The following is a 15,488-nucleotide window of genomic DNA, read 5'->3' on the forward strand; positions in this document are numbered from 1 at the left end:
GATGATGATGATGAAGAAGCAGCAGGGTGTCTGTGGTCGCCATCATTCATGTTGACTGGTTGGAACATTTCAGACAGCAAAACATCAGTGATTTCATGAATAACATTAAACCTGAGTGTAAGAATCTGGGAACAACACAACACTAAACTATGGTCTTTATATTATATTATATTATTTTATTATTTATTTATTATTATCTTTATACTTATTTGACTCATGAATCATGTTTGAATTTTGATGAATTGTATTCTATGTGTGTCTATATGACATTGAACTATGGCTTATGTTCGAAGCTAATCAAGTAGCTCACAATCACCTGTGTGATGAGTCTGTGTCTATATACGGTGTCTGTTCTGCTTTGTGATGGTGGTTTGACATGTGCCTGACGAAGATCCTTGCAGATCAAAATTGCCGAGAGCTATTAGCGCAGTGTGCAGATCTCTTTTTCTTACTTTTGACTTAGAAATGTTGCTAAAATGACCGATGCTTAATTTTAGAGACACCAGACCAGTTACACAAGCCTTTTCCTCCTCCAGCCTGTGATGCTTTTGTGTTACTGTTATAAATGAAAGATCTGTTCACCACCTCCAGACTGTTCAAAATGCTGCTGTTTTTAACTAAAACCAAGAAATTTGATCATATTGCTCCTATTTAAGCCTCCTACCCTTGGCTGCCTGTATGTCTTGGAATTGACTTCATCAGCAGGCCCCTTGTGACATTACAGAGCTACTCCATCTTTATGAGCCTTCACGTACCCCAAGATCCCCAGGCTGGGGTCTCGGCTGACGACAGCTTTATTTTTCTTGCTCATTTGTTGTAGTTGGTCTGATTGATTGATTCTATTCATTTATTTAGATTTATTTTACTGCTTTTGTTAAAGTCTTTTGTAATCTTGTGATTTTGAAAAGGACTATACAAATAAAGTTATTATGATAAAGAAAGTTATCATGAACATTACATAAAATGATACTTTGTAAAAGGTGTTGTCGGACTTCATCCAGTATTTTTCATGTTGTATACATGTGGGTAAGATGCAGTTTATAAAGCACAAGCACATTTGTGGATCAAGAAGGTGAATAATGCATAAGCAATGATGCAAATCCAAACAATGGTTTCAATAAGAAGACAGAAACGTTGATATAATGAAACATATATTTTGTACATTTGGAATAGCAAATTTTGAATCGCACTTCTCTACTATATATGCAAGTCCCATAGTATGAATTCATTTGAATTAATAAGCACCATGCATGAATATAAACAATAGGAAAATGAATTCGCACTGCTACTGCAACAGAAAAAGCATCTGTAGATGAAGGACACCATTGAGAAACCTGAGATGTAACATGAATTCATTTGTTCTCCTCTGTGCAAATATCATGCTCAGTATGAACTGTACATGGTAGACCTTCAATTCACTCTGCATTTTTTGATACCAGAAAACAAAATGGCCACACTCTAGATGAGACAGTCAGGGTTTTTAGTTGCTCTTGCATTAATGGTTGTATGAAGAGTTAAGGAACCTTGAGAGACAAAGGAGGGAGGCAGAGCAGAGATAGAGAAAGATTAATCAGTGTCTGCCTTGCTTCTGTAGAATACGTGCTTCCACTGGGGCAAATCTTGCAACGCCATGACATTGTTTTCCATTGCTACATGCCTGACACCCAATCATAGGTCCTGATGAAGCCTGATACCACGGATGCGTCCTTTATTAGTCTGGTTGCCGTATCCAATAAAGAGACAACTAACCCAGATCAGGTCGTTTCCTTACTGCGCAGACTTAAAAAAAAAAGAAGAACACCCATTGTTTCACCTCTTCCAGACCCGATTAATGTTGTGTTCTGGTATCAGTGGGCCAAACATCCAGAGATTGCAGTTGATACAAAACGCTGCTGACAGGTTGTTAACAAAGGTGACCAGGCCTTTGCTGTCCGGGCCACACAGCTCTGGAACGTCCAGAAGATCTCAGCAGGCAAACTCAGTGTTCTTAAAACTCACATTTATCGTATGACTTTTCCTTAACTGATGGTTAAAGTTCTGGTTTTTATTTACTTTTAATATTTGGTTTTATTGTAAAGTACTTTATAACTTTGGTTGTGAAAGGTGCTATATAAATAAAGCTTATTATTACTATTAAAATATTTAATCAGACAATGGTCAAGTATTAATATAGTATTAATTTGTCTAGATATTGCATCTTTAAAAAGCATAACTTTCATAACATTATAAGCTGAGGGGTACATTAGTTTGCTTAAGCACAGAAAATGTAGAGATGCATGAGAGAGCTAGATTAGAGGATGAATACCACTCATGTCTGTAAGGGGAATATGGAGATTTAGCCAGCAGCCAGTTAGCCTAGCTTAGCACAAATACTGGAAACAAAGGGAAACAGTTAGCCTCACTCTGTTCAGAAGGTAACAAAATCAGGCTAACGGCACCTGTAAAGCTCATTAATTAAAACGTATCTTTAATCTGCACAGAAACAAGAGTCTTGTCGTCTTTGTGAGGTTGCCAGGCAACCAGCAGAGACTCCAGTAAGATTTGTTTCTTCTACAAACCAGATACGAAGTGTTAATTTGAGCTTTAGAGGTGGTGGTACACAGATTTTATCACTTCAGGGCAGAGCCAAGCTGTTTCCCTGTTTCCAGTCTATGATAAGCTAAGCTAACCAGTTGCTAGCTGTCGCATCAATTTTCACATTTAACTCTTGACAAGAAATTGAATGGACAGGTATTTTCCCAAAATGCCAACTACCACATTACAAGTTCTTCAAACTCAGTAGCTGTAATGATTTCATCTATAGCCCTGATGAAAAGCATGTGATGTGGCTGAAAGCTAAAAAAAAAATCAACTAAGTGGTAAGTGAATGAAGTGAAGTGGTAAAAAGAAAACTGCTCAGTTAAAGTAGGTAAAACAAAGTAAGACAGAATAATTCAAGCAGATTAGCGTCACGTTTATCATGTTGTTTGATCAACAGTCAGGCTTTGCCTCTCAAATCCAAACTTAAGTGACTTTCAGATATAAAAGTAGCCAAACAGATGTGGGATAGTCAGCTATAATCTCAACAGCCATCACAGGGGCCTCTTAAACTGAGAGCCAGATTCTTTTTTACAACCGTTCCCAATGAGGAGAGAGTGTTGTCACTTATCTGACTATAAAAAAAACAGTAATAAAAAGTAATAGAACAGTAATGAAAAGCAAGCGGGTGATGCTGGTCTATCATGCTACAGCTTTGGTGAAGTCTTGTCAAGATACCGTTGTCATAGAAACAAAACCCACACGCAGCTGAGATGAAACTAGTGCAGAGGAAAAACACTATATGCACACACGCCTCTAAGAGAGGAAGAAACGTTTAAGTGCTCCATCTTGGATGTGTGGAGTTTTACATCAGTCGAGGTTTCAGCACCATTTAAGGAGAGAAGAAGAAGCAGCCTGATGATATGATAACATCTGTTCACAGTCATTGTGTGACTTCCTCTGTGTAGCTGAGGCTTCTTCTTCCCCAGTGGCTCTCTGGGACCAGGAAGCCGTTCCTGATCACCGGCTCCACCACCAGCTCCAGTAACGCGGGGGGCTCCGGCACGGCCAGCTCCGTTACCCTAAACAGATTAGAATACGCCCGTCCCACCAGAACCAGCTGACCCGGGGGGACTCGGGGATCAGGTCCTCTCAGCCGTCGCCAGTACACCCTGAAGTGGCGTACGAGCTTGGTCTGGTAGTCCCAGCGCAGAGTGGCATTGAGGCGCAGGAAGGGAGAGGTGGACTCTGGAGAGGTACCAGCGCCATGCAGCCACACCACGTCAAAGATGCACAAGCCCTGAAGTGGCTCGGGGGGAACCTGCAGACTGGCTACATCCAGCAGCTTGTAGAGAGAGACAGAGGTAGACAGACAAGGATGATTAGAGAGAGAGGAAGTTTCAGGAACCTTTACTAAAGGAGGTTAAGGTTCATGAGGAATATATAGGAACCTTAGTGCTGAAAATCTGCAGTTGGAAATTTTTTGTGGTAGCTGAAATAGTTGCAGATGAAAGTGGCAGTAGAAAAACAAACACTGAGAGAAGCTGAAATTGCTGTTAAAATGGAAGTATCTCTTTAGGTGTACGAACAGACTCCTGAACAGCACTATGATGTCTGATATAAAAACAGCTTAAAGTATTCCCTCAAATTAGTTATACTGAGCCATAAAGTATTTTACAGAACACATTATTGAACACAACCAGCTCTCATCGTCTCACCATGATCTCTCCCACCCTGCAGCTGAACGGTGTGTCCTGAGGGTCTCCACTCCGCTGGATACTGACACAAAGTTCTCTCAGAGAACAGCCACTGTGCTCCAGCTGCGAACATCTGCACAGAGAGACACGAACAAGACACAAAGACCAATGATTAAGAATTAAGGCTCTACAATGAAATCCAATTGCAACTCTGTAGCCCGAGAAAACATCTTGGGGGGGCAGTGGAGCTGAGACAGTAAAAGTATATTTTTTAAATATTTTCAGCTCTATGCTTTGGACACTTGGCTGTGTAAACTTTAACAGGTTTAGACATGTGACAGAACTTTGATCTTTAACGCTAAAATCAGGTCCTTCTTTTCTTGTGCTGATCTCGTCCCCCTTCCCTCTTGAACTGGAATTTTTGAACTTGACTTATGAAGTAGACTCATTTAATCATTAACAATTATTATAATCATTATTAATGAGCTGCTGGACACATGGATTTCTCCTAGGGGATGAATGAGGTATCTTTCTCTCTCTCTCTCTCTCTAATGGTGGTGTGGTTTTGTTTTCCTCAGTAAAGCAGATTGTGACATTGTTTCAAAAGCTATTGTATATAAATAAATGTTATTATTATTATTATTATTATTATTATTATTATGATACAACAGATCAATAGGCCAACAGACAAATTACTACAGGACACTGTGGAGAATGTAGGCAACCAGATAAACTCTTACATCACTTGCAATAGGGCTGAGGATGACAGGGACTAACAGAGGGTGTGTAATGTGACAGTACAATAACATTAATCCAAATGCACCTCAGTCAGCTGGAGGTGTGGTTGTTGCAGCACCCTCACTCTCCTCAGGACCAGATGTGAGACCAACACACAGCTGTTACTGAAAACTCTCCTCATTAATCCAGTGGTTTTTCACACACCTCAGTAAACACACAAACTGTTAATCATTTTTTTTCTTTTACTGAAATTAATTTTGGGAGGTGGAGGGTGTGTAATGGGGGGGGGGGGGGGGGTTCCCCTCCTTGGTGATGGACTGGATCAGCTTAGCTGTTGTTGGTGTTTCTTACCTTACAGTCCAACCATCTGGATTCAAGTCTCCACATAGCTGAGAGAACTGTCTCACCAGCGGGTGCCCCCCATCTAACACCTCAGGACTCACACTGGTAACTGCAGACACAAGAACATGTACAGTTAATACTCGGCTGTAACCGAGTCAACATTGAACCCCGTGGAGGTGGAGCGGTTCTGGTTTGGGTTTGTGTAATGTACCAAGTATCAATGAGAGTCTGGCGGACGTGAAGCTGAAAAGAGGCTGGATCAGGGCCATTTCCATTTTCATATCCTTCCCCTCTCTGAATGTTGTTACGCTTGTTTGTTTTGTGTGTTCCAGGTCGAATTCTGCAAACTCTCTTATATTACTGTAGCTGTCAACGCGGTGTCGTTGCAGAGCTACACAGTGACAGAAACAAAGACGTTTGACGAAGCGAGAGGGTCAAAGGGACGTTACAGCTGATGTTACAGGTGTTAGCTGTCAGGTGTTTTAACAGAGGATGTTCCTTTCAACAGCAACCTGCACTGTCCAGCTAAAATACTAAACAAATCTAATTCTTTCGTCGGCTTTATGTTATTAGAAGTGTTCCGCCCCTTTGGATAAAGGCTATAAAATATGGACCAATCATGACTTTCAAAGAAAGTTACAAATACAAGAAGATTTGTGAATGTGACGAATTCTCTTAAATCACATGAGTGTGTTTGTGTGAGTGGTTCTTACATGAGACCTGATGATCTTGAACACAATCAAGCTTTAGCTGCTTATAAACATAAATAACAAATGCTTTGCAACAAGCTTCATAGTCCTCAGAATGATAAATTGTTCTAGCAGTTGTGGTAATATTTCACTTCTGGTGGTATTTCCGTTATAGAGACTTAAACACTTGTAAGGAGGAGTAGAAAACGTGTTGACAGGGTGTAAGACTGTTAACACATTAAACCCTGGTTCTGTCGTGTCTACATTTGTGCGTCATCTCATTTGATTTGATTTGTGCTTCTGCTTGTTCTCATCACTTTAATAGCTCTTGAGGGTTTAGCACTGTGTTGGGTGCTGATGGAGATGTCGCTCTGAGAGGTGTGATGAATTTGGTGTAATGCTCCTGACTAATCCTCCTTCTATTCATATCATCTACTGTATATATCTTTTTTTACCTTAAAAGTCAGTTCTTAGTTTAATTGAAAAGCACATTGAATTTTTTTTTTTAGTTTATAGTATTTTAGTATTTCCATAAAGAGACAGCAGTGATTCCCATACATTCAGCCACATGTTGATTTTCTATTGTTTTACCTTTTCAAAAATCTTATTTGATTGTAGATCTTTGCAGGGCGCATGGATTCACTCAGCCCCTCCTTTCCTCTTTCTATCTCTCTCCCTCATCTCTCTCACAAACACATTGACAACAGACCCACCTGTCAAAATGATTATAGCTGGTATAGGCTCCACCCCCCTCATGACGGCCCTGCAAAGGTTAAGCAGCTATTGGACAGCGGGCAGAGAGTAAAAAACTCACGTCTGGCATCGTCGATGTCCGTCTGCGTGCAAACATCTGTGGTCTTCAGCTCCAGGGAGACTGTGATCCCAGCAGACGGCTTGTAGATGAAGCTCACCAGGGTCTGGGATGGCAGGGCCACATGGAGTGAGAAGATCCTGAGAAAATACAGAACAACATGCTAGACTGGTGTTGCAAGATCTTCACTAGGTGAAAAGGTGAACAGAAAAGTCACACACTTGGCACAAACTGGGGACGTGTGAGAAGCGGGGATGAGGCCGTCGAGCAGCAGCGAGCAGCATCCGTTCCAGGCGTCCTCCGGGCAGCCCCGGCTCCTCAGCCAGCCGTGGCCCCCCAGCTGTGTGCGGTAGTACAGGGGCTGGATCTCCTGAGCAGTCAGGTTGAACCAGCTCCTCATTGTCTCTTTCTGCAAACACATTAAGAAAGAACATTTAAAGAAGACAGCATCAATCAAGCATACCGAATAATTTTCATAATGAGATTTTTCATTTTACAATATCAACAGTCCCACATGTAGCTATAATGCATTATATAAACATAATGCTTATCATACTTGTATCCATGTTGAGGCAGCAACAGTTACCCACAGAATCAGTTCCACAATAACAAAATAAAAGCGTGAGGAAGTTCATTTTTTTCTGCTTCAATTCAAGTTGAATTGGGAGCTTTTATTCTGAAGTTCCAAAGGTTCTGTTGCTTTACAGACCTCTGAAACAGCCGACATGTGACGTGCGGTATGAAAGAAATTACACCAGTTCAGTAAGTCATTGAAAGTTATACTTATATGTGACTGTGAACAGAAACAATCACTTTCTTAAATTAGCCTTTGATTACTTTCTGACCTCTATCTAATGGCGCCTGATGTAGCGCCTTTGTTTAAAAGTTAAACTTGATAATCAGCTCTTAAATTAACTGAAGCTAAAGCAGAGAAGTGAGGACCGGTGGGATTTGCTCTGTTTTTGTTAAAAACACTGAAATTCTGAATGAGCTGCTGCTGATCCACAGACTTATAGCAGCCATCTCCATCTAGTAGGGCTGAATATGTCCAAGTGGAACATCCAAGTCCAATGAAGCGTTGCAGTGCTACTGAGATGCCTCGGCCAACAAGTCAGATTCTCCGGTAAAGGAACATGCTTGTTTTGTTTCAGTGAAAATTAAACGCAAAACTAAAATGGTGGCTCGTATCGCATACTTGTGCATATCGTTCAGCCCTACCATCTGTGGTCACTAAAGGATAAATCGAGACTCCTGTTTTCATGGCGGTACAGCAATCAGTGAGAGCAGAGCTCCTAGAGTTTGATATATTCCTGACCTTGAAGTTAGGTTTGTCTGTCTATTGTGGTATTTCGGTGCCCAGCCTTTGCAGGTCTGCAGCTTGAAGAAGGAAATGTTCTTTTTGGAAAATGTTACTGTTAGAAGTCACACATTCCTTTCACTATGAATATCTAATGAGGAGTGTACAAAATACAAATATTTTAAAAGAATAAATCACTTTGTCGTGACATTAATCTGATGCATTGCAGTGTTCCTGACTAGCTTTTTTCTCCACTTTTATATGTTTGATGAGCACTGGCTTTTTCCAGCAGTAATTGGTGATGTCATGTGTTTCCCCTTCTCCACCTCCGTCAGTACCTTTCCTCTCCAGAAGACAGCCTTCCCAAAGCCCTGGCAGAAGGAGGAGATGAAGGGGAGAGGCGAGGCGGGCCGGTGGACGTACAGGTAGTCTGACAGAAGAGCCCAGAACCTGCAGGAAGTTTAGAAACATCTCAGTCTCTATCTATTCATCTCCTCCGCTTTCTAAATGAACAGCTTACTGATGAGTGTAAACACTGCGTAGATCTCACATGTCCTGGTTCTTGCGGAATTCAGTCTTATCATCGTTGGTCTCGTACACCCAGCCCGGAGCAAAGACGGCTGCAGAGAAGCCGTGCCTCCGAATGACCTCCAGTGCCTGAAGACAAACAAAACAGAGAAGATGCGCACAGTCAATGATCTGCCTTTGATCAACACTTATTTATTCATTAAAAAAAAAAGACTCACCTTATCCACGGTGCATACCTTATTTGTTTCCAGCATCCCTCCTACCACCTTGCCCCGGGCGAACACGTCTACCCCAACGTAGACGTCAGCCGTGCGGCCTTGGATCCCACTGTAGTCCTTCATCGTCTCCAGGTTCTGCTCCGTCCAGTTGTAGTTGGTGAAGAAACCGTCACAGGCATCGAAAAACACCCTGTGTGATGGGGAGATTGAGATCACGCGTACGTCACTAATCACTCTGGTCGTCCAAACTGACACATTTAAATGGACGCTGTCTACCTGTTGGTCTGGTTGAGTTCGTTCTGCCAGTTCAGCTGTCCGTTCTCGGTCACGCTGTCGTACCACAGGACCAGGCTGCCGGAGACTCGCTCGTGCATCTGGTCTGTGAGGTAGCGCAGGAACAGAGGTGTGTTCTTCACTGCAACCTCCTGCAAGGGAGGGGAAAGCACACACACACACACACACTCTGTTTGTGTTACAGCACATTACAAACAACAGGTCTTCGAAGAGAGGCCACTACAGAACGTTAGCTCGGGTGAACTGTGAAACTACAATAATTCAGGCCAGGAATTTGACTCCATGATCCCAGTCCACCCTCACAAACTATCAGACTGCTGACTCTGTAGCTGTTGATGTACAGTTACCAGAGTAGTTACACATTTGGCCACTGTGTTCATCTGGGAGGAAAGTTATTCACGTTACAAAATACAAACATTTGAGAGTGACCAATAAATATTAAAAAAAAAAGTTAAATAGTGATAATATTTATCTATTATCTTACTGCATGTTATTACAGGAGAAATGGGAAGCTAGCTTCGTGTTTTAGAGAATTATTATTGGTTTTATTGGAAAAATAAGCAAGACTACGAGTCTATTATACAGACATGTTCGTGTCTCAGTGCGGCTGAACTTAGGCACAATATGCTAACACTGGCTATTCACAAGAAGCATCTGCTGATGTGAACCTTGCCTTGTAAAGACTTAGGATCAAGAAGTGATTTGCATCAAGCTGAAAGAGTTACAGTCATCTCAAAGAGTTAATATATTCATCGGTCCACAGCCAGACAAACTGTCTATAAATGGAGATGAATAGTTTCTCTCTAGAAGTGGGTGCCCAGTCAGGACGACTCCAAAAGCTCGACACAGAATGATCAATGAGGTAAAACAAAGAAGCCCAGTAACAGTGAAAGGCTTAAAGGAATCACTGGAGCTGGTTAACTAGCGTCTCTGTTCACGACTCGGCCTTTGGCAAATCATGGTGCAATGTTACGTGGGGGATGGAGTTCTGCCATGGACACTGTAGAGGAAGCTGTAGCTCTCTATAAAAGCACATCACTGCACATCTGAAGTTTAACAAAGAGCAGCTTGTCTCTCCACAGCGTTACTGGGAAAATGTTTTGTGGACTGATGAAACTAAGGTTGGATTGTTTGGGAAGAATGTATGGTGTAAAACCAGCACTGTATACCAACATCAAAACATCATCCCAAAGGTGAAATACAGCGGAAGGAGCATCATGACCGTGACCCATCTGCACCTGGACAGCTCCACATCATCGAAGGGTAAAATTTATCCTCAAGTTTATAAAGGAATCCTAAGTCCATCTGCTGCAGGACAATGACCCTAAACATATGACCTCAGACGAAGAAAATCCACCTTCTGGAGTGGCCCAGTCAGAGCCCAGACCTTAATCCATTAGAGATGCTGTAGAATAACCTCAAAACAGCTGCTCACAACAGACACACCTGACAAATCAGTCTGAGCTGCAGCAGCTCTACAAGGAAGAATGGTCCAAAATTCCTTCTGTCTGACCGGCATCTACTGGCAGCTGGTTTGAGGTGATAAGAGGTTCAACCAGTTATTAAATCCAAAGGTGTGGGTGAGCAGCAGCGTAGAGGTCTTTTACTCACGCTGAGGATGTTCTCTACATTGATGAGCCAGCCGTCGAAGCCGTAATAGTGGCTGATCTGGACTAGCTTATCAGCTACAGCCCGGTACGACTCCTCCTCCTTCAGGAAGGCCTCGCATGCTGCGGCGCCATCACTCCACTCTGTGATGAACGTCCCTGGAAAGCAGCACATTTTATACCTCAGAGGAGACGTGAGGACGGGAAGTCTGATTCAGACAGGACTGAACCGTCCTCTCAGATTCTAACCACATCTCCACTATAATATAAAATACAATAAAAAGGAGCCTTTTCACTCACCTATAACGGAGACTCCATGTTTATGAGCAGCATTGGTCCACACAGCAGGAGGAATAGTCACCAGCTTGTGTGTGAAGTAGTTGAATATATCAATGTACTGCCAGTGGTAGAAGGCATACGGAGCTTCTGCACTTGTCCCCTGGGTGAACCTTAACAACAGAAGAAAGCAGGACATGGCATCGAGGTACATGGATGCAACTGCAGGTAAGAGGAGGGCAGCAAAACAGAAATCTACATTACGACTAAATTAAAATTCATGGACCCAAAGATAAAACAGGCAACAAAAATCATTCCAAATCCAAACTGGAAACAATGACACCCTAAGATCCAAGCTACAGTATTCATTCATTCATTCATTCATTCATTGTTGGTTGTATTCTGCCGTATGGATGATGTTCTGATGACACATTGTCAGTGCAGCTCACGGACCGGTGCCGCTGACTCCGAGCATCTCAGCATCTCTGAGTCATAACTCAATTCTGAGCACACAGACACGACACACATATTTATTGGATGCAGTTTGACATACTCTTTACAAGAAAGTCATTACCCAATATCCATCGCAATGAACCTCCACAAAATCTTCTTAGAGGCAGAAAAACTGCAGAACTTCCCTGACAATCATCAGGTTTTAAGGGTTTTCTTCAGTGTCCAAATGAATCCAGTGTTGTCTGTACACACATGGGTAAATTGCAAAGAGGAACTGCTAATGCATAATTCAGCACACTTTTAATGGTGCCAATTTACCAAACAACAACACAACAACAGTTCACATCCACAAGAGCAAAATTGGAACTGTAGCTCCACATTTAGAGGTTTGATTATCCCCTTAAATATAGGTAAGACAAAGAATAATAGAAGTCACAAAATCCATTACATCATGCAACGGTAGAAATGTGTCCACTGGTAGGGATTTGGCAAAACCGTTACCACCATGGCACCTTAGTGTAGAGGTCACTAACAGGACCACAATCCAGGTCCAGATAGGACAGCGTCTGGGTCGGCGCTTCCACTTCAGCTAACACTTCAGTTCCTCCGTTTAAACTGACAATTCCAGCTCAATGTACCACCTGCACCCGAGGTCACCACTAGGGGGACCGTTGTCCGGGTCAGACTCCAGACAGAGATGGCGACCTACCCACACCCGACTTATTCCCTTTAAATGATTAATGGAGCGTTTCTATTTCAACTGCCGCAGCTTTTCAAGCCTTTGCAGCACAAGTCGCATGATACTACTCAGCCAATCACTGTGACTCAAGTCATTGAGTGAGATACACACGGGGGAGAGATGTTAGTCAGAGAAATAAGTGGGGAAAGTGTGGGAGTGGGATATAAGAGGAAAAGAAAGAGAAAAGAAGGAGTTAAAGCCTCAGTTGTTAAGAGATAGTTTATGATGAAGATGGTTGAGACTGTTAAGATGAGAAATTGAGTTATTTATTGGAAATGGAGTTATTATTATTTCGTTTTCAAAAGCTCCGCTTATATTACAGCCATTATATTCCTTGAAATGAGAAAAAAAAAGTCTCTATTATTAGACAAGTTATTAATTATAAATCCCTCAAGTTTGCTTCTTGTTACTAAAAGTGGCGCAACTTCTGCCGTGGGGACAATATGATACAGTAATTTTAAACCATTTCTTCATTGAATCTACAGAACAATTACTGTACTGTGATACATACCGCTATGGTGATATAAAATTACATATCCCATGATAGAAGATTTTGGCCCATCAACATGGTTTTAAGACTCCAGGACGGCTGTTATATGGTTTTGGAATGACATGCAGTAGTTGAGTTGTAGTTAAACATGGGTATTGTGTTCAGGTGTCCACATACTTTAGGCCATGTATTGTATACTCACTGATTTTGTTATAGCAAAAGTAGTGCCCCTAAATCCTGAAGTGTTGTTTCAGCTCACAGTGAACTGTGTTGAGTTTTAGGCAGTGTCCCTTTAGGAATTCTCCATTCATCGTAGTAGACCAGAAAAACTCATCATCCTGACAACACAGACTACACGTTCTTAATATGGAGTCATACCTGTCGTCCAGGTAACCGCCCATCATGTCATGAGACACCAACGTCCGCCGTGGAGAACTGGCCAGAGGAGGTTCCCGAGGTGCCAGAGGGACTGCTGCCACATTAAAAGGGTTCGCCTCACTTCGGTTCCATGACAGCAGCTCGTCCAAAGTCTGAAGACCACAGCTTATTGGTTCGGTGGTGTCGACATCATAATGTCTGGCTGGGAGAGAACAGGAAACAGCATGTAAAATTAGATCATCTCAGGCTGTCCTACAGATGAACCACTGCTGATACAGTCAGCTAACCTGGCAGCACTGAGGGTGTATACTTGATGACTTCATGGATGCTGCTTGAATCGGTGGGTTGATCCAAACAAGACTCCAACCTGGTGAAAGTAAAAGCAGGCTGGTTAAATACCAAATGAGAATCATACTGCACATGGGAGACTGAGCAGTAAAACATATATCTGCATTTTATTTTTTACATAACTGGCCACTAGTCTTTTTTTCTATGATACATCCTCTGAGGTCAGACGCATGAATGATTTGCACTTATTAGCACAAGCTATTCTCTCACTTTAAACTATACACATTAAATGTCCAATGTACTTTCATTTACATTGCAGTAAAGTAGATTACAGCAAATCTTCTTTTAAAATAAATGTGTTTTTATAACTTATAGAGGTAATTTCAACACAGTATTTCAGTTTACTTGCTACAGAGATAACATTCAATCTGTGAAAACAGCTGTATAATGTCTTCTGTGGCTCTGGACGAGCTCTGACAAGTTTGAGAGAATGACCCTGACGATGTCATCGGGGTTCTCTCATCTTGGACTCGGATGTTTCGATTTATAACAGAGAGCTGGTGTTATAAACTGAAGGTGTGGAGTTTGAAAAACATGGAAATGTCTATTTCTGTTTTCCTGTCTTTCTTTTTTCTTTCTGTTTTCCTGTCTTTCTTTCTATTTTTCTCATTTGGTATGATGTCATTTTTATTTTATGTTGAGGTGAGGTTTAACATAAGCCCTCCATGGCTTTCTTACCTCACCTGCACATTCTCTCCATTAAAAACTATGTACAACGTATTTGCAATGTTTTATGTGTGCGAATAAATAAAATCAAAGACCAAAATCAAATCAAAATCATATCAGAGATCAAATCCTGTCTGGGAAAATGTAAAAGAAATGTGGTAGATACCAACTTGTCAAATGCATTGTGGGAATAGCAAAAACCATGCAATATTTCAGCATACACAATCCATCCCATAAGCAAATGTAATATATGTACAATTATTCCATATATGAAATATATGCACCTATAAAATAAAAACATATCTGTAAACATTATACATGAAGCCTATTACAAATTAGATAAATATTGTAGACATGTTATATAAATATTTATCCATCACATAGCCTGTCAATATATGTTGATTTTATAAACAGTAGCGTCTGAGACCACCTTCCAAGAAGTTAGACATTAAAATTCATAAGAAATTCATAAGAAAAATATATTAAGGATAAAGCATTTTTATTAACAATTTTTACATATACAATTATATGTTATAAACTTATACTTTCATATTTCCAGAGGATGTATATACTGTATGGGACAAATAATATACCCCCTTGTAGATGACATATATGACAATATCACTCTTGATATGTGGACATATGTATCACTGTGTATCACTGAGTTGGACTATTTCCTGGAGGGAGTACAGTACAGTGCCAATGTAAACTCGATTCATAGTCATACTCACAAAAACAATACTAGAAGAGACTCGTTAGTTCATTTTTGGTCAGTGTTAGTTGAAGTGACTAACTCACTAGTGACTACTGAGATACTGAAAGTAAGTGAAGAGCTTCTCCTGAGTACAGTACCGGCTGGCTTCAGTTTTGTCCTTCTTCACGCCGACAGCTTCATCATCTTCTCCGTCTGCTCGTTTTCGTCGCAGACGCCTTTTGTTTCCATCTACACTCAGATCCATTTCAATGCATATAGCTGAAAACACATGGAAAAAACAAACTGCAAGAACAAGGAAACAGAAAGGGGGGTTCTTCTTCTTCTTTTTTTGTTTGTTTAATGGCGGTTGGCAAACAGCTTTTAGGTGGATTACCGCCACCTTCTGGACTGGAGTGAGGATGAGATTAGTAGTGGAAAACTTGCTAAAATAACGTGAAAAATACTGCTGTTGGTCCGTAATTTATTCTGTCATCGTCAAAAACTGAAACTGTACTGGTTTATGAAAACAACTTAAAGTGTTATGTTCTTTTTAAAGCAACTGTTTGAAATAAAGCTAAGGTTTTACCATATTATGTTGCAGTTAACTCACTAATTAGTAATTAGTTTATTTTTATTTTATATTTTACAGTGTTCATGCAGTCGCCTCTACATGAGAAAATGGACCGAGGCCAGCTGGACAAAGGAA

At 41.1% G+C, this 15,488-nt stretch overlaps 1 protein-coding gene across 1 annotated transcript; it reads right to left on the reverse strand.

The window, feature by feature from the left end:
* Positions 1-1,133: 1,133 nt before the first annotated feature.
* Positions 1,134-15,451, reverse strand: engase (endo-beta-N-acetylglucosaminidase). Its single transcript, XM_056401845.1, has 14 exons — positions 14,941-15,451; positions 13,362-13,441; positions 13,075-13,276; positions 11,039-11,187; positions 10,743-10,897; positions 9,114-9,262; positions 8,856-9,027; positions 8,642-8,748; positions 8,430-8,541; positions 7,016-7,203; positions 6,798-6,934; positions 5,304-5,403; positions 4,236-4,347; positions 1,134-3,862 (listed from the first exon to the last, which is right to left on the reverse strand). The coding sequence occupies exons 1-14, from the start codon at positions 15,045-15,047 to the stop codon at positions 3,461-3,463; spliced, it is 2,172 nt and encodes a 723-aa protein (XP_056257820.1). The 5' UTR covers positions 15,048-15,451; the 3' UTR covers positions 1,134-3,460.
* Between the last annotated feature and the right edge of the window lie 37 nt (positions 15,452-15,488).

This window comes from Seriola aureovittata, chromosome 17 (genome assembly GCF_021018895.1).
Source record: "Seriola aureovittata isolate HTS-2021-v1 ecotype China chromosome 17, ASM2101889v1, whole genome shotgun sequence".
NCBI lineage: Eukaryota > Metazoa > Chordata > Actinopteri > Carangiformes > Carangidae > Seriola > Seriola aureovittata.

What these genes read in the sequence shown, in the direction of transcription:
- engase (XM_056401845.1), bottom strand. Translation starts at nt 15,047, where the DNA reads ATGGATCTGAGTGTAGATGGAAACAAAAGGCGTCTGCGACGAAAACGA. An exon ending in GACAAAACTGAAGCCAGCCG is followed by an intron (nt 13,442 to 14,940) that starts GTACTGTACTCA and finishes TACTTTCACCAG; the next exon opens with GTTGGAGTCTTGTTTGGATC. An exon ending in GAACTCAACCAGACCAACAG is followed by an intron (nt 9,028 to 9,113) that starts GTAGACAGCGTC and finishes CCCATCACACAG; the next exon opens with GGTGTTTTTCGATGCCTGTG.